Source organism: Ictalurus furcatus, chromosome 4 (assembly GCF_023375685.1).
Source record: "Ictalurus furcatus strain D&B chromosome 4, Billie_1.0, whole genome shotgun sequence".
NCBI lineage: Eukaryota > Metazoa > Chordata > Actinopteri > Siluriformes > Ictaluridae > Ictalurus > Ictalurus furcatus.
The window spans coordinates 15,365,891-15,385,907 of record NC_071258.1 but is presented as its reverse complement, the minus strand read 5'-3'; the positions used below and the strand labels follow the sequence as shown (position 1 = coordinate 15,385,907).

Below are 20,017 nucleotides of genomic sequence, written 5' to 3'. Positions count from 1 at the left end.
TCAAGCATGCGGACCTGATCACCTTCAGTGAAACCAAGGCCTCAAAATTACCCCCGCATCAACCAAGTGACTGTGCCATTGAGTTATTAGCTGGCACCACACCACCTAGAGGGAGAATCTTTCCGCTGTCAGAGCCTGAGGTTAAAGCAATGCGCACATACATTGAAGAAGAACTAGCCAAGAGCTTCATCCACCTGTTCACTTCTTCAGCCACAGTGGGATTCTTCTTTGTGGAGAATAAGGGGGGCCTTCATCCTTGTATTGACTATCGTGGCCTAAATGACATCACAATAAAATTCAGATACCCTCTGCCCTTAGTACCAGCAGCCTACACCAAGCTCGATCTCCACTGCGCCTACAACCTCATCCGCATCTGAGAAGTGGACAAGTAGAAGACAGCCTTCTCCACTAGCAGCGGTCACTATGAGTACCTTGTAATGCCATTTGGGCTGGCTAAGAGTCCAGCGGTATTCCAGTCCTTCATAAATGACGTGTTCAGAGACATGCTAAACCTCTGCATGATCGTGTATATAGATAAGATAAAAAACTTTATTGATCCCAGACTGGGGAAATTCCCTCATTACAGCAGCTCAATTATACAAAAAACACGTAACTGCACCACACAAAATCTTATTATTCCTCCTCTCCACATCTCTGACCATTTCTTTATCCAGTTTTCTATTTGTCTCTCCTCACCCCTCTCAGAATCTCCACTTTCTATCTCCTTTCGCCGCAATCTCCGCTCCCTTTCCCTCTCACACTTCTCCTCCATTGTCATAACCTCACTTCCCTCTGATAGCCACCTCTCCCCACTGGACTTAAACACCGCAACTGACATGCTATGTTCCACTCTAACATCTTCTCTTGACAACATTTGCCCTCTTACCTCCAGACCAGCTCACACCTCACCCCCTAGTCCTTGGCTCTCACAAGCTCTGCGTAACAACCTGGCCAAACTAAGAACAGCTGAAAGGAAATGGCGTAAATCTAACGAGCTGACTGACCTAAACAATGATCAAACACTTCTCTCCTCTTTTTCCCATAGCATCTCCACTGCTAAAGCCATAAACTACCAAGAGAAGATTGGTAGCTCTACCAACACCCGGACTCTCTTCAAAACCTTTCCTTCTCTTCTCTGTCCCCCTCCTACCCCTTTCCCTACCTCTCTCACTGCACACGACTTTGCCACTTTCTTTTCCAACAAGGTTATATCAATCAGGAACCAGGTCTCAACCCCAGACACACAGACCAGCTCCTCCTCCATGTAACTCTCAACTGGCCTCCTTCTCTACTCTCTCAGAGACTGATGTCTCAAAACTCCTCCTTTCTATCTTTCCCACAGCCTGCCTCTATACCTTATCCGTTCTCACCTTCTTCAGTCCATCTCTCCCACACTATTACCTGCACTCACACACATCTTTAACACATCCCTCTCTACTGGCACATACCCTACCTCATTGAAGCATGCCCAGGTTACCCCACTGCTTAAAAAGCCGTCACTTAACCCTGCTGCAGTTGACAACTACAGATCTGTTTCCATTCTCTCTTTTCTTTCCAAACTCCTTGAAAGAGCTGTTTTCAATCAACTCTCCAATTTTCTCACACAGAACAACCTCCTGAACACCAAGAAATCATTCTTCAAAAGCAGTCACTCCACAGAGACTGCTCTGCTTTCCGTCACTGAAGCCTTACGACTAGCAAGAGCAATCTCAAGATCATCTGTCCTCATCCTACTCGACCTCTCTGCTGCTTTCGACACCGTGAATCAGCAGATCTTCCTATCCACTCTCTCCAGCCTAGGCATCACCAGAACGGCTCTGCGGTGGGTGACTTTTGATGACAGCAAGACCTTTACAGACCACATTTCAACAACTGCACAGTCCTGTAGGTTCATTCTGTACAACATCAAGAAAATCAGACTCTATCTCACCAAACAGGCTACACAGCTACTAGTCCAGGCTCTTGTTATCTCAAAACTGGACTACTGCAATGCACTACCCTCAGGCCTCCCAGCCAGCTCCATGAAACCCCTTCAGATGATTCAGAATACAACAGCACACCTTGTCTTCAACCAGCCCAAAAGGACCCATGTCACACCTCTCTTCATCTGCCTCCACTGGCTTCCTGTAGCCGCCCGTATCAAATTCAAGGCCTTGATGCTCACATACAAGACCTTGTCTGGAACAGCCCTACCTCAACACTCTCCTGAAGGCTTACGTTTCCTCACTCAATCTGCGATCGATTAATGACCGACGCTTAGTAGTGCCGACACAGAGTGGCTCAAGGTCCCTTTCCAGAACCTTCACACTAACTGTTCCTCAGTGGTGGAATGAACTTCCAACCTCAATCCGGACCAAAGAATCTGTCACTTCAAAAAACAGATAAAGACCTTCCGTGAACATTTAACTATCCCCTAAAACGCCAAGCCCACATTATCCTTTTTAAAAATAAATAAATAAATAAATAACAAAAACTTACTCTTGCACTTACACCTCTACTCTGCACACTTTGCTTTTCTAGCACTCCATTAAAAGATCTCATATGGTAGCACTACTTGTATTGTTCTCCGCTTGATATATCGCTTTGTTTGTATTTCCTCATTTGTAAGTTGCTTTGGATAAAAGCGTCTGCTAAATGAATAAATGTAGATGTAAATGTATAATAAAGAATACACATTAAATAGGAATAGAATTGAAAAAAATGTCTACATATATATATATAAAATAAGAATAGAAAAATAAGAATAATAGTAGTAAATAATAATAATAATGGTAATATGTACCATCAAATTTATTCCGATACTGATTTATTCTGACACTCTGGAGAAACACATCAAACAATTCCGAGCAGTCCTATGGCTGCTCATTAAACACCAACTGTATGCCAAGGCGACACACCCGTTCCTGATACTAAATGACCACCGTAATCTTGAATACTTGTGCTCAGCCAAGAGATTAAACACCAGACAAGCCAGATGGGCACTATTCTTCACTCGATTCAACTTCTCTATCACTTATCGCCCAGGTTCTAAGAACACCAAAGCCAATGCCCTGTCCCGCTAATATGACTCCACGCCCCAGAATCCTTCCCCAGAACCCATCATCTTGCCCTCTCTGATCCTAGCTCCTATCCAGTGGGACACCCAGGCCCACGCACAAGACCCACCGCCTCCAGAATGCCACACCAATCGAATGTTTATTCCACCAAGCCTAAGAGAAAAAGTAGTCCAGTGGATGCACTCCTCCACAAGTTCGGGCCACCCAGGTATTTCCTCCACAGTACGACTTCTAAGAAACCGGTTCTGGTGGGAAACGTTACAGTCAGCTACCACCACCTTCATAAACGCCTTTCACACCAGCCAAAACCCCAAGACATTCACCGGCAGGACTGTTACAACCATTACCCATGCCACAGCGGCCATGGTCCCACATTGCCATTGACTTCATCACCAACCTACCAGTTTCCCAAGGTAACACCACCTTGGGAAACACTACCATATGGATCCCAATCAGCCTGAGTCATTGTTACAGGTATACTAACAACCAGACATGGAACAGGTTGGCCAAGGAAAAAAAACAGTAGTTGATGACAGAAACAGAGAGCTGAGAAGAAAAACCCCAAAACAACAATGAAGAATCTACCCCTCATCCACCAGAGGAAAAGGACTGTGGAGAAAGACTGTTGTCTAACTCAAGGTTCCAGTTGCACTGCTGACTATGCCCTCGATTTTTGTACCCTAGCAGTGTCTTTTGGGAGGAACAAATCAGCACTATTTTCCACACGGGCCTCTGGGCTCATGTGCAGAAAGAATTGGCTTGTTATTATGAGAATCTTACTCTGGATCGACTTCAATTTCTCAATATAGAGGTATCTCTATCAAACTGGATAACCATATACAAGAGAAAAACTGTCCAAAGTCAACCTGGTTCTGCAAACTAACCTCAGACCAAAGACAAGGCTTCATGTACGTTGGTTCAACTGACTTGTCTGCAGAAAAACATTGAAGACCACAGAGGTTTATTATGCCACTACTGTGAAGGATCTGATCGTATGCTCAAGAATGCACCAATTACACTTCAAAAAACAAAGAAGCAAAAAACAGAAGTTGAGTCAAGCCAGAGTAAGCTCTGTTGCTTTTCATTTTTCCCAGCTCTGTTAAGACTCCACAGCAAGTAATTTAATATATACTGTAGGGAAATGGTAAATTATCACTCCAAATTATCACTGACCCATTACAATCCCCTTTTCCAGTTCATGTACATGACAGCAGACCCATTGGAGAAAAATTACAGAATGTCACAGAGCCCCTAATCTGACCTCTAATCTAGTAGTATGTACCTTACACCATGAGAATGTTGTAATGCTTCTAATTATCCCTTTCTGCACAACATAACTCCAGAAATCACCTGGGAGTCTAAAGATCTGCACCTCCAACAAAGTCTACCATGTTTTACCACATTAGTAGAAAGTCCCAGATCATATAGAGAGGTTGATATTACTCAGTGTTATGCAGATGTTATGCAGTTTGCAGTGAAAACAAAGCTACCAAACTATTGTCCTGAGGACTGCACTATTGAATTACTACTGGGCACAACCCCAACTTGTAAGCAAATTGATCCTCTCACTTGAATCCAAGGCTTCGAATGATTACATCCAGGAAGCCGTTTGACAAGGCTTCATTCAACTTGCCACCTCTCCTGTGTCTGTTAGATTTTTATTTGTGAAAAAGAAACAGTGTAGTCTACACTCCTGCATTGATTACAGAGTCCTAACACCACAACTGTAAAGAATATCTTTGCTCTCCCATTGGTTTCCATCATCTTTAGAGCTTTTAGCTTATTTACTGTCCTTAGTGTATACACTCCATATTTTTCACTGAATTAAACCTAATGAATGCATATAACTTAATCAAGATAAGAGAGGGCAATAAAAACTACTTTCTCCACCAGTAGGAGGCACTATGATTACCTAGTAATGCCATGTGGCTTTGTCACCACACCTTGCTGTTCCAGTGTCTTTCACAGTAATACTGATACACTCTGTTGCCTTGTCTGACCACATTCATATTAGTTTCCTAATATGATCTAATGTCCAAACTGAAACGTGTCTCTTTCATCAAACAAACATTTTCCTACTAGGGCAGGTGAGCAGTGCAGAGGGGTGAAGTTTGGTGATAAGAAGGTGGCGGTAGCAATGAAATAGGCCGAACCACAAACAGTTTTTTGTTGGCCTTTTATAACTGACTCCATCTCACCATGACAGAATGACAGTGTTTTAAACTTTTTACATTGTTTTTAGTTTTCATTTTTAGGAGTTAAAAGTTTAAAGTGAATTTTTATCTATAGGTTCATCTTAAAATTATTCAATGAAAATTTGCAAACATTACATAATTAGTTATTTTTTGCTCATATTATAAGTTAATACTAAGGTATAACTGGTGGAACAGTAACTACTATCAATTATTCAGTAACTACAGTGAAACTAATAGAAAGTTTGTGCAGTAACAAGAGTTTGTAACTACACAAATAAGAGAGACACGCACCAAATTAATCACTTAGAAACAAATCAATAATAGAGAAATTAATACTTATAAATTCTCATTAGGCCATATTCAGAGTTGAGTAAAGTGCACATAGTGAGTTAAGCACACACACTTAAATCTTGAACCCATTCTGACCAATACATTCTTTCCTGAACATGTCATACCTTCAGTAACAGAGTGTGCTCTTTCTGCTCTCTCCTGGGGGTCTGTGCTACGCACCCTACGTGGTGAAGGAGCTGGAGGTGTCTCTTTTCGTGGAGAAGGGGTTGGAGGCTCCTTTGTCTGAGACTGTGACGAAGTTCTACTCTCCACCACTGTTGTTGGAGTATCTGGAGAAGGACTTGGCTGCCTGGGGATTGGAGAGATGGTCCTGGAGGCTGCAGGAGTTTCACCCGGGGGGATAAAGGTGGGTTTGAGGGTCGGTTTGGGAGGTAAAGGGCCTATAGGTCGATCTGGGAGTGGCGGGCGTTCTGTGTTGGTTGCTCGCACTGGCCGTCTGGTGTCTGATAGTACATGAATAAGTTGTTAATAATACTGTACACTGGTTTAATGATGCACAAAGGCAAGTCAGAATATAAGAGTGTTACTTAAGTGAGTTGTCACCTGAGGAGGTGGACATGGTGCGTGGCTTCATGGGTGGAGGTTCAGGCTGGCTGTCCAGTATTGCCCCTAACACAAATGAGAAAGTTGATCAGAAAAAGGCATGTTTAAAAGTACATATCATACAGGAGCAATAGCAAATATACTGATTCAACACGGCAATAGTGATGCCAAAATAGGAATTTCACAGGCTGTAAAATCCAACTTAACAGCCCTTTATGTGGCAAAAAAATAGACTTTACTGAAAGTGATACATCTCATTTGATCCAATTTAACAAAGTGTTTGAATTTTAAATATCTAAAATGCACCATGTGAGCTATGTGAAACTGGCCAAAATCCATTTAGCATAAAGAAATTAATTTACTATGGGAAGCTTTTTTGTGTTACACATCTGCTTTGAAAACCAGCGAATTCTCTAGAGTGAAAATGCTGTCATCTAGCTCACCTTTCCAGCAGGGTTGTACAAAGTTTTTAGATACAATAGACCAATAGCTTTTAGCATGTACTAATATTCAAGCTGTTCAGTAGAGCTTCAAACTGCTCCATGGTGGTTCTTTGTCATTATTATATAACTATATGTTATTGTATATCTATAAGGTTCTGGTTATTTTACTTGCACACACTTCCTGATATTATAGTAAAAATGCAGATTTCATCCCTCATCCTTAATGGGCAAATATAATAATAGTAGACAGACTACTGGGAACCTCAGTGGGGTCTATTCATAGTTATGTGTGACCCCTGAGAACTGGTGGTCACTGAAGTTTCTTGGTATTAGAATGCCATGTACAGTCATGCTTTATGGATGCTGCAGATTATTAAGACAAATAATTTTCTTTTCATTTGACACACACTACTTTACCAATAAATTGTTTCAATATGCTTGTGCAGTCTTAATCAGGAATCACATAATATCGCTCCTAGTGATTTCTCACACAGTTCAGCTCAAAAACATATTCAATTAATCCAGCTCTTCATGAATATTATTGCCAAGTGTGTAAGATTAGGTTTATAGAAACAATTTACTGAAAAACCTAATGTATTTTCCCCTTACAAGCTTCCACGTACTCCAATTGTAGTTATAGGCTTCCACTTAAACCATTTTCCTCTATGCATTTATTATCTTTTGTATTACTTCTTGGTTTTCTGAATTTATTTGTTTAATTGTTTATCCAATTAGGTTTGAAATTGTTCCTTTTGTTACTGACTAGATCAGTCTAGCACTCTGGGTATTTTGTACTACACACTTGTACTACAGATTCAATTGTTTCCAATTGTTTCAATTCAAATGTTTAGTACGTTTTTCTGGATAAGAACATCTGCATTACATTGACTAAAGGTAAGACAATACTAGGATAATGGAGTTAACAAGTAATGGAAGTCTATCTCACTAAAAACATTTATTGTAAATATATGCCTAAACATTAAGTAGCCCTCAAGTCTTGTGGTCTAGAACACAGAATGTGAGCTACGTAACTTCACTGCATATCTGATTCAACTTCCCTCCCAAAGTTTGAATGTGGAATAGTACAACAAAGATGGAACTTATTCAGATGATAATATATAGTCCCCTCCAAAATTATTGGAATGGAAGGGCAATTCTTTTGTTTTTGCATTTGGGTTTGAGATCAAAAGATGAATATGAGACGTTCGATCAGAATTTCAGCTTTCATTTCCTGATATTTACATCTAGATGTGTTAATCAAATTAGAACATGACACATTTTGTTTCAACCCACCCATTTTTCAAATGATCAAAAATATTGGAACATTTGACTGATAGATGCTTCTTGTTTCCCTGGTGTGTTACATTGATTATTTAAACAATTAATATCTCTGAATGTTTACTCTTGGTCTGTGCTCTGGGTTTGGTCTAAGCCCTGCCTGTGATGTCTGAATTTGTTGTTAAAAAGGATAAACCAACATGAATACCAGAGAGCTGCATATAGGAGAAAAGCAAGACATTTGGAAACTGAGAAAAGAGGGGGAATCGATCAGAGCCATTGCACAAGCATTTGACATAGCCAATACAACAATTTGGAATGTCATAATAAAGAAAGAAACCACTGGTGTACTAACAACTACGCATCAAACTGGTCGGACTAGGAAAACAGCAGTTGATGACAGAAGCATTGTGAGAGCTGTGAAGAGAACCCCCAAAACAACAATCAGTGAAATCTCCAACTACCTCCACAAGGTAGGGGTGAAGGTATCACAATCCACCATTCAAAGAAAACTTTAATAGCAGAAATATAGAGGCCAAACCACAACCAAAAGATGCAAACCACTCATCAGCAGTAAGTATCAGAAGGCCAAATTGGAATTCGCAAAGAAATACAGAGATGAGCCACGAACGTTCTGGTACCAAGATTAACCTCTAGTAAAGTGATGAAAAGGGCAAAGTGTGGAGAAAGACTGGATCTGCTCATGATCCAAAACATACAAACTCATTCGTCAAGCATGGTGGAGGTAGTGTCATACCTTAGGATTGCATGGCAGCTTCTGGAACAGGCTTCCTAATCTTTATTGATAACTTATGATGGTAGCAGCAGAATAACTACAGAAGTCTACATAAACATCCTCTCTTCTGATTTACAGAGAAATGCAAGACAATGATATACTGCCAACACAACAAAGGACTTCATCAGGGGGAAAATGTGGAAGGTTTTACACTGACCAAGTCAATCAACAGATCTTAACCCAATTGAGCATGCATTTCACCTCCTGAAGAGGAGAGGGAAGGGAGAAATCCCCCAAAACAAACAACAACTAAAACCAGCTGTGGTACAAGCCTGGAAAAAAAAACACAAAAGAAGAATCCAACAGACTGGTGATGTCAGTGGGTCACAGGCTTGATGCCGTTGTTGCAAGCAAGGATATGCAACCAGCTATTAAGTGTTATTTATTTACTTTAAGACAATGTGTTCCCATACTTTTATTCACCAAACAAGCAAAGGTGTGATGTTCTAAGTTGTTTAACACAGTTAATATAAATATCAGGACATGAAAGCTGAAATTCTGATCTATCGTCTCATATTCATCTTTTACGCTCAAACTCAAATGTCTTTAGTGTATAGCAAAGAGGAAAGAATTGGCCTTGCTGTTCCATACTTTTGGGGGGGTCTGTAGTTCCATCGAACATGTTGTAAATATTAGAACAGGATTATCCCTGTGCTTTTTCAAAAAAATTTTAATGACATTTTGTATCTCACGCAGTATGAACCTTTACACAGGGATCATGCATGATAGCACATAGCACAAGTAACATCTAATATGCAACTTGAGGTTGCTCTCATTGCCACACAGAACTGCAAATGTAGCACATCTCAGAATGCAGCAGAAATCTCTAGTTACCACGACGGACAGCCACATCCTATGCAGATTATTATAAGGGTGAGGAATTAGAGAAAGGGCCTTACCTTCTGAGTTGGCTTTTCTCAGCTCCTCATCTTTGCTCTGGAAAAGGATAATAAGGCCTTGATTGAAATGTCTGTTGCTGAATAATCCCCCATTCAGCAAGGCACCTTTTTACCTTACACAGATTAAGTGATGTTTCTGATATTGTTGTTAAGCAGCTAAGCAGGTATTACATATGAAGTCTTCAGTTAGCAGCACCAGTTAGAGTTTCAAAGTAGTTCACTAGTGTGTTATCACTATTTTAGCTGTTGTTCAGATCATAATGTTTTAAATCATCGTCCAACCACACAAGCAGCCTGCTTGTAACTTACCCTAACATTTACATTACTGCTTAGATAAGTGTCAGGCAAGTAAGGTAAAATAGCCTTTGCTAGGAAAATTTATTTAGCTGGGTACTTTATATTGTTTTCTGTCAGGATATATACCTGTGTAAGTTACCTAACAAAGTAGATTTATATATGACATAGTCACACACAGAAACACACACACACCTGACTCTTTTTGGAGTCGAAGGGAGGTGTCTTGGCGACCCCCATGCGGTGCAGCATAACATGGAGCCGCTGTTCAAAAGTGGAGGAGCTTTCAGATGAGTGTTTCTAAAAAAAGAAAGCAAGCAGGTATGACCACAATGACAAAGTCCTACAGGGTGCATCTTGCTACAGATAACGCTGAATGCATACAAGGCTGGTGAAAAGGAGCTCTGTCCTAACAGAAAAAATGTTCTGAAGTGAGTCACAGCTTGTAGTAACTTTGATAACTTGAACCTTTGTACATATATAGAATCCAAATTCTTTCTACTGCTTTTAAAGGAGTTCATTTAACTTCATTAACTACTATAAAGATCTAATTGAATTGGGGGTCGGAGTAAACTTTTTATTTGTCATTTACGTATTATCCTGGACATGGTAGATGTGTAAATCTCTACACTATAGGATTTTGATGGAGTACTAAGCTCAAACATGCTAATATGTTTGCCAATGAACAACAATTAGTGTTCAGTTGATAGTAATAATAATTGTCATTCATTATTAGCAATTACATCGCAGTTAAGTACAAAAGAGTACAACATATTTACAAAGAAGTACAAAATATATTTTGGACAAAAAACATTTAGCTTAATCTCAAAGCTGAGTCAGCAAAATAAACTCTACAATTTGCAGGAGCATTATACCCCTCTTTCAAAAAGACTGACATCATTTTTGCAGTTTCTGTAACAATATTCATAGTTCATATTCATATTCATCATTACTGAGCAAACACACGACAGGCTTGATATTCTCACAACATGCCCACAATATCAAGGTAGTCTAAAAAACTCTCACACTACCAACCCTCACACGGGGACCTCTCATTCAGGGCCTTGATTCCATATTTTAATTTGGCTAGCTGTCATTAAAACCAACTGGCTTGTATAAATGTAAACAAATTTATTCCTTGTTTAAAAATAAAATGTGTACTATTAACATATGATTTATGATCAGAGATGTAGATTCAAGTGTACTCCAGAGCTTGGTGTAAAAACTGCTTTAACTCCAGACACATTGCACACTGATATACCCAAAATTCCCTCAGGAACGTGTCAAGTGGTAACCAGTGGCTGGTAGAGCTGAACATAACCACCATGCCACTGAAAGCATAGAACTTGCTGTAGCTGTTTATCAGGGATTGTTTCTCTCACTTTGTGAAGTTTATGCCTTGAATGTGTTGTCATAAGATTTCACAAGATTTCCTGTCTGTAAGAGTGCTGCAGGGTCCCACAGAGTGAGGCAGTAAGAGCACTAATTTGCTGGTGTATGCCTGTGGTTTGCCGAGTTGACATATTATTCAAAAGACTAGGATTAAGGACCTTAAACTGGACAAATTTCAATCATGTCCAAATCACCTCCACTGGCTCCTCTCGATTCAGAAGAAGAGGAGCTCTACTTTGAGGCAACCGTGGATTATCAGGCATAATATTTAATAGTATTAAAGTTTAATCCCTAAAGAGGCCAATCATTTAAATTTAATCTAATCTAATACAAATAAAATATACATCATATACAGCAGAGCAGCCAGCTCATGATTACTGATAATGATGAATGCCACAAAGATTTATTGTATGCAATCTGACAGATATACCAGGTTGTTTATAGTTGCCCTCTACTTATATACATGCCTCCCATGCCATTCCTCATAGCCATTCCCTAGCTGAACCAATAGCAGCACACTCCCCATTATTTTATTTGTCATCTGGCAAAGTGCACTGAGTAACATCAGTGTTTCATCTACAGAGATGAGATGAAAGATAATGTCTTTCAAAAAACTTTTTTATAAGGCTACTCAGTAGCTCTTTTGCGATTTTTGGTTTTGCAACCTCAACATCAATTTCACAAACAATATTTTGATTGTGGGCGGGACCCACCGCTTCAAGGGCAGGGCCCCGGGAGACTGCCTCCTTCACCCATCCTTTGAAATGGCCCTGACTTGACAACTGATAAACCTCACAGCAAAATACTACCAGAGCTGAGGTGTTTTAGCTGCATTTCTTCCATCAAACCAATTTACCTTAGCTTGTGTAGCTGCAGAGTCCTGCCCTGGCTCCAACCCTGTAAGCAGGATAAGAGACTGAGACTTGCCCTCTCGAAGTGAGCGGCGTGTAACCTTGGGTCTCCTCTCCCCATCAGGGGTTCGGCTCTTCTCTAAGGTCCGGCTCTTCTCTCCCTCCAAGGGCAACATGGATGTTACTGGACTAGGAGTTTTGGTTGGGGTCAGGGGTACAGCAGGGGGCAATGTTGGAACTCCTTCAGTTTTGGCAGGCGAGGAGGCAGGAGGGGTAAGGGTGGAGGCAGGGGCAGCTGATGGGGCAGAAAGTGGCATGAAGAGGGGTGACGGTGCCATTTTGTCATCTACAGTTGGTACTGTGGCGGATGAATCTGTGATGGTGGGAGTAGTGCTGGTTGCCTTGTGGATGCTCTCTTCTTCCACTTTCTCCTTCTCCTTTTCTTTTTCTTTTTCTTTCTCACGCTCTTTTTCCTTGTCTCTCTCCTTTTCCTTCTCGCGCTCTTTCTCAGCACGTGCGGCCTCCCGGAGTGGGCGGATGAGGTCTGCTATTGAAGTCTTTTTGACCTTTCCCTCCGGGGCACCCTCGCTTTTGGTTCCTCGACCTGCACGGACCTTCTTGAAGGCGAAAAAGTCACCAAACTTCTTCTTTATGTTTTTTGTGGGGGCTGTGGAAGGCGTGGAGATTGTCGAGGTGGTGGTCGGAGGGGAAGTCGTGCCACCGGTAGAATCTGTAGGCTGTGCTTTATTGAGGGGTACCTCCCTCTGGTGCTTTCTGAAAGTCAGCAGAGGATAAACATGATGCAGGGTGAAATGTATGTCATGTGTATTATGTATTTGACATTTACACAGTGTAGAACTAATACCTAGTGCATAGTGTCACATCTGCGTAGGTGTATACTCACAGGGGGTCATCAGGGATGATCTTCTTGGTGAAGAACTCCTCTACGCCCTCGTCCACCCTCCCCATATTCTCATTGGCTTCATTCTCATTCTCAGCTGCCTGCTCCTATGCACATACAGAAACACACAGACATACTAACAGATTATTCAAGGTCGATATGAATGTAGAAATCTGAAATGCTCTGAAAACGTTGTGGTATAATTCAGAAAAGCTTCTCTCAGCAGCACTGTTTCAGCTGTCAATGTGCACGGCTCCAAACACACATATCACATCATCTCTCTTCATATTCATATGCAGATATCCACTTTTCACATGCACACTCACACTCATACAATATACTCACCTATATATATATATATATATATATATATATATATATATATATATATATATATATGCACACATATATGTACATAAACTATTTATTATAAATTATGGTGATGTAAATAATGATATTAACAGGCATGGCTGATTTTTTATTGGCTATGTCTCTGGCGCATCTGTCTCTCTTGTCCCGAGAGAGAACCAAACTCAGCTCTAGTCTTTCTCTGTCTGTTCCCCCTCCTCCTAAAGCAATTAGACCCCTTAAATACACCCACATGTAGCACACTGGCACACAGACTGAGAGTATGCCTGCTCAACAATGGTGATTTATGTCTGAATCTTGTAGCCATGGCAATAATTTAATAATGGACAGGAGCACATCTTGAATCGTGAATTAGTCTGAACTGGATGTCAGTGTCCTGTACTTAGCAAGAAAATCATCTTGTTGGAAGTAATGTGTCTTTGAAATTAAGATGCTAGATATAAAGTATACATTACAGGTTATTGAGGGTATTGATTGTCTCTAAGCACCCAAGTGTCTCTAAACACTTAAAGCCCTAATATAATTTTAGCATTTTGAACACATAATAGAGTAAAATTTATTATCAGTTAAGCTAATTATTCTGAAGGGTGGAACAGTGGCGCAGTGGGTAACGCAATGCCACCTCACAGCACCAGGGTCCAGGGCTCAATCCTGAGCTCAGGTTCTTGTCTGTGCAGAGTTTCACATGTTCTCCTTGTGTTTATGTGGGTTTCCTCAGGGTTCTCTGGTTTCCTCTCACCTCCCCCAAAACACACAGGAGGTGGATTGGCTAAGATAAATTGCCCCTACGTGTGAATAAGTGTGTGAATATGTGTGTGTGCATGGTGCCCTGCAGTGGACTGGCATTCCATCCCAGATGTATTCCCACCACAAGCCTAGTGCTCCTGGATCTACCGCAATCCTGATCAGGATAAATGCAGTTACTGAAAATGAATGAATGAAGAATGAATAATTCACGAATGTGTAAAATAGTGGTATAGTGATAATGTTTTATATATATATATATGTTACAACCTGTTTTGTTGTTGTTGTTTTAAACTGTTAAACTAACAGGAAACGTGTGTATTTATGACAGCAAGGAATGTAAATCTGGACCTGCTCATAGCTCCTGGGAGTTTAAGGAGATTTTTACAGACTGAAGCATTTTAGTGTATATTTAGATGCCCACATATCATTACTATCATGAGCATACACAAAGGTCCCAAAATAGCAACTTAGCAACTTTGTTTTTAAAATAATTTTTGATAAATGCCCACAGCATTAAAACTTGCACAGCATGTAAATGGATCTGTCAATTACATAAGAGGAGGGAAAAAGCTTTCTAAAATAAAGTTCTGAGGTAGTGTCATCAACGTTCTATATAGACTGAGAATACTAAGAGCAACAGTGTTGACCAAAAGGTAAAAAGGATTTTACTTTCTATATTGTCCAGTGTCTATAATATTCAAAATGCATAAACAGCACATATACACAAAGTCATGACAGCAATTATATTTATGTGATAATATAAAATGAACATATATATACAGCATCTCACAAAAGTGAGTACAACCCTCACATTTTTGTAAATATTTGATTATATCTTTTAATGTGACAACACTGAAGAAATGACACTTTGCTACAATGTAAAGTAGTGAGTGTACAGCTTGTATAACAGTGTAAATTTGCTGTCCCCTCAAAATAACTCAACACACAGCCATTAATGCCTAAACCGCTGGCAACAAAAGTGAGTACACCCCTAAGTGAAAATGTCCAATTGGGCCCAAAGTGTCAATATTTTGTGTGGCCACCATAATTTTCCAGCACTGCCTTAACCCTCTTGGGCATGGAGATCACCAGAGCTTCACAGGTTGCCACTGGAGTCCTCTTCCACTCCTCCATGATGACATCACGGAGCTGGTGGATGTTAGAGACCTTGTGTTCCTCCACCTTCCGTTTGAGGATGCCCCACAGATGCTCAATAGGGTTTAGCTCTGGAGACATGCTTGGCCAGTCCATCCCCTTCACCCTCAGCTTCTTTAGCAAGGCAGTGGTCATCTTGGAGGTGTGTTTGGGGTCATTATCATGCTGGAATAGTGCATACTGATCATGCTCTGCTTCAGTATGTCACAGTACATGTAGGCATTCATGGTTCCCTCAATGAACTGTAGCGCCCCAGTGCCGGCAGCACTCATGCAGCCCCAGACCATGACACTCACACCACCATGCTTGACCGTAGGCAAGACACACTTGTCTTTGTACTCCTCACCTGGTTGCCGCCACACACGCTCAACACTATCTGAACCAAATAAGTTTATCTTGGTCTCACCAGACCACAGGACATGGTTCCAGTGTAATCCATGTCCTTAGTCTGCTTGTCTTCAGCAAACTGTTTGTGGGATTTCTTGTGCATCATCTTTAGAAGAGGCTTCCTTCTGGAATGACAGCCATGCAGACCAATTTGATGCAGTGTGTGGCGTATGCTCTGAGCACTGACAGGCTGACCCCCCACCCCTTCAACCTCTGCAGCAATGCTGGCAGCACTCATACGTCTATTTCCCAAAGACAACCTCTGGATATGATGCTGAGCACGTGCACTCAACTTCTTTGGTCGACCATGGCAAGGCCTGTTCTGAGTGGAACCTGTCCTGTTAAACCACTGTATGGTCTTGGCCACCGTGCTGCAGCTCAGTGTCAGGGTCTTGGCAATCTTCTTATAGCTTAGGCCATCTTTATGTAGAGCAACAATTCTTTTTTTCAGACCCTCAGAGAGTTCTTTGCCATGAGGTGCCATGTTGAACTTCCAGTGACCAGTATGAGGGAGTGTGAGAGCGATGACACCAAATTTAACACACCTGCTCCCCATTCACACCTGAGACCTTGTAACACTAACAAGTAACATGACACCGGGGAGGGAAAATGACTAATTGGGCCCAATTTGGACATTTTCACTTAGGGGTGTACTCACTTTTGTTGCCAGTGGTTTAGGCATTAATGGCTGTGTGTTGAGTTATTTTGAGGGGACAGCAAATTTACACTGTTATACAAGCTGTACACACACTACTTTACATTGTAGCAAAGTGTCATTTCTTCAGTGTTGTTACATGAAAAGATATAATCAAATATTTACAAAAATGTGAGGGGTGTACTCACTTTTGTGAGATACTGTACATGCAAATACAATGGGCTACACCAGGGTATGTGGTTCTCCTGTAGAAACTGTGAGGGCAGAGAGGGCGAGAGAGTATGAGAGAGAGAGAGAGAGAGAGTGAGAGAGAGAGAGAGAGAGAGAGAGAGAGAGAGAGAACAGCATAGCAAACGTCACCATATGTAAACGCAGTGCTACAAGCCACATGAGAAATGGATTATAAAGCATTTAGTGCTGGCCAATCAGAACGTATAGCTCGTCATCACTCCATTGCATCTTCAGAAAAAGAAGGCGGCACAGTGGCAAGGTGTTTCCCACATAATTAATACATCCTCACACAGTAGTACACACAGCACAAGTTCTGTACATACAAAGCATAAACATACATGTGCTCATTTCTTCTGATAATGGTCCAAATCTAAATCATATTGTATGGAAGGGCGCTTATATTACTTTACAATATAAACATGTGACCTAGCCACACCAAAAATGCAGAATACACACAACTATATTCAACTTAGAGATACCGAGTCTAGAAATCCTACAATACAAATAACAATAATCAAAAAAATAATTATTTTGTGTGCAGCAGAAGTCATGAGTTTATCTGTTAAAGAATATGATCTCCTTTCTTCTAACTCGAGACCAGTTTTGCTATTTATTTTATTATGATACTTTCAACCTCAGATCTGAGATGATGCTATAACTGTAACAACAGGGACTAATTCTAGCTTCAGTCACACATATGGCAGGAGCTAAGGCCTGAGGATGAGAAAATTCAAGGCAGTGTACATCTATGTTTTGTGGGGTAGAGCATAAAACAGTGAGACACTGGAAGTGAACATTGTGTTCTTTTTTGTTATCATGGTTTCCCTGTTCTCAGAGCAGTACACATTGAAAGACAGATGCAGTCTCAATTATGAAACAACCTGGAGCAGCGTCAGTGTTTATGTAGGAGGACTTTTGAAGGACAGAGACTAGAATTCCGCACACCTGTCATTTCTTCTGGTGTCAAAGCTATTTGGTCTCTGCTATTAATATGCTGTGCTGCTGATAAACTTATGTTGGTGAAATGGGGAGGGATGTAACAAGCCGGTTCTGCGCTTTACACCTGGTTAAATCATCGTTCAAACTTTCTCAAATCTTGTCAAATTTCACTGCAATATTTGCAGTGAATCTTCTCTGCACCTTGTCCACCAAGCCTTCTTCCACAATAAAGGAAATGATTGTAAGCCTAAATAGACTGTCACAGTTAACCTGCAATTATATAAGAAGATCGTCTCTAGTCTCTGTGAGTCAGACGTTATTTCGGTTTGGAGAACCTGATATCTGGGAAGCCACCACCGGGGGAAGCCAAGTCTAGTCAACACAAATTCCGACAATAATTGTTTGCTAGAAAGAAAGGGATCATGCAGCTGCTTAAGACACTGAACTGATCAGGTTTATAATTATAATGAGGGGTCTGAGATTAGTAAGTAACTAAATGGAGTTGGTTTCTGAAAATGTACTTGTGCATGCAGTAGAGAGAAAGATGAGAGGTGTGTGTGTGTGTGTGTGTGTGTGTAAGAGAGAGAGAGAGAGAGAGAGAGAGAGAGAGAGAGAAATGCTGAGCTGAGAATATAGCAAGATGGCAAGAGACAAATGCTTATGCAGACTGAGACTACAAAAGCAGGTGTAAGATGGTACAGTATTTACTGAATAACTCTCGGTAATTAAAATGACTGAATAACATGCTTTAAGATGAATATTTGGATAATAAGATTAGAATTTAAGAGATTAACTAAGGGAAATTAACTAAGAGATTAACTAAGGCACACAAACCTGTATATAATGTAACAGTTAAACCATCACACCTTTTTCATATTATACTCTCCCCCTATCACACCACCTGCCTTTATATTTCCATTCCCCAAATGCCACACAATATGGACACCCACTCGCTTGTGTGGATCACTAGCCAGAAGGGGCAGCTTGTATAATGGGCTAGCAGGTAAAATCCTCTGTGTCTTTCAAAGATAAAAGAGCATTTCATTTCAAAGATTTCATTTTTGGCTTCCACATTTTGCTGTTGACAGATGTCTTAAGATGGAGTCGGAGTAAAAAACATACAGAACGGTATGAAGAAGTGATACTGGGGATGATTTGTCTCTACCCCAGACTGTAGATTCATGCAGCCTATCAGTAAGAGTCGTGTCAGGTGATTACAGAGAGTGAACCCCCCCTCCCCTCAACGCCCCCTAGTTTGATCTCAGTTTTTGCTGCTATTTTTTCGGTAACACATCATCAGCAGTGATTGAGAAGGCGCATGTGAAATACAGTGGCAGGGGTAACGAATGTGAACAAGGTGGATTATTTATTCTATCATTTCCCCCCCATGCATTTGGATGAGAACGTTTCATTGAACATTGTACTGTTCAATGAAAGTACAAATTACACAAAAGGTTGCAAATTTTCTGTTACCATGTAAATGCGCGCACGCGCGCGCGTGTGTGTGTGTGTGTGTGTGTGTGTGTGTAAAAGAGAGAGAGAGAGAGAGAGAGAACAGCATAGCAGAGAGGGTAATATTTTGCCCCACATAATTCTTACTTTGACATTGATGATTATATAATACATTGCTCAAGCCTAATAATGTCATTGTTGAGCTACTCATAGATATTAGATTTTTAGCTTCACATCAAATACCACAGCCAGCTGTCACTCCTGGCCAGTAAATAACACTCGTGTTTTCAGGTGGTCTAAGGCAATGATTGCAGTGTTTCCACGCTTCCTTCTATATCTGAACTGAACCAGGGGAGAAGAGGCGTCCTCCCCAGGAGACTCTTATCTAACAAAGCCAGTCAGCTTGACTGCACACTGAACCCAGTGACACACACACACACACACACACACACACACACAAGAAAAGATCTTTTCTTGAAAACACATACATACAGTTAGGCGTGACAAAACTGAGACGTGCAACTCTACCTGTACACCCACAGGTATCCATGACAACACAGCAATGAAAATCACGACACCGGCAGAGAGGAAGCAGCCTCAAAACTGCAGCTACCAGTCAAACACTCCAAGCATACACACTGTAACGACACACTCCGAGTGAGTACAGCCTTTTCACCAAGCCTACCGACAGGCAGCCACGACAGTTCGTTTACATCAGCAGCGCAATTAGTCATTTTGATTTTGATCACAATTTGATTGATATGTAGTGAAAAACCAAATACAGCCCCCCTCTCTTATATATGAATATGTGCAAGAGCATGTGAACACTCATTCACACACACATACTCATATATGCTGTTGCATATCCTGCTTATAACTCTTATAGCACTGTACCAACAGTCTCTACTATCACTCAAAGTGCTAATCACCAAAATTGTGGGTGTAGGGGTGTGTGTGTGTGTGTGTGTGTGTGTGTGTGTGTGTGAAAGAGAGAGAGAGAAAGAGAGAGAGAGAGAGCTCCTACACTTAGCATTGCTATGAGACCAGCACCTATCACTATGGCAACCATTTGATCAGTCACCA

The 20,017-nt window shown here is 41.0% G+C and overlaps 1 protein-coding gene across 1 annotated transcript in view; it reads right to left on the bottom strand.

The window, feature by feature from the left end:
- carmil2 (capping protein regulator and myosin 1 linker 2) overlaps window positions 1-20,017 on the bottom strand; it is a 62,907-nt gene that overhangs the window by 12,623 nt on the left and 30,267 nt on the right. Inside the window, exons 32-37 of the mRNA XM_053623168.1 lie at window positions 13,003-13,106; window positions 12,104-12,872; window positions 10,051-10,155; window positions 9,562-9,598; window positions 6,146-6,211; window positions 5,707-6,045 (exon numbers count right to left, since the gene is read on the bottom strand). Coding sequence (XP_053479143.1) covers window positions 5,707-6,045; window positions 6,146-6,211; window positions 9,562-9,598; window positions 10,051-10,155; window positions 12,104-12,872; window positions 13,003-13,106 — 1,420 coding nt within the window. The remainder of the gene's footprint in view (window positions 1-5,706; window positions 6,046-6,145; window positions 6,212-9,561; window positions 9,599-10,050; window positions 10,156-12,103; window positions 12,873-13,002; window positions 13,107-20,017) is intronic.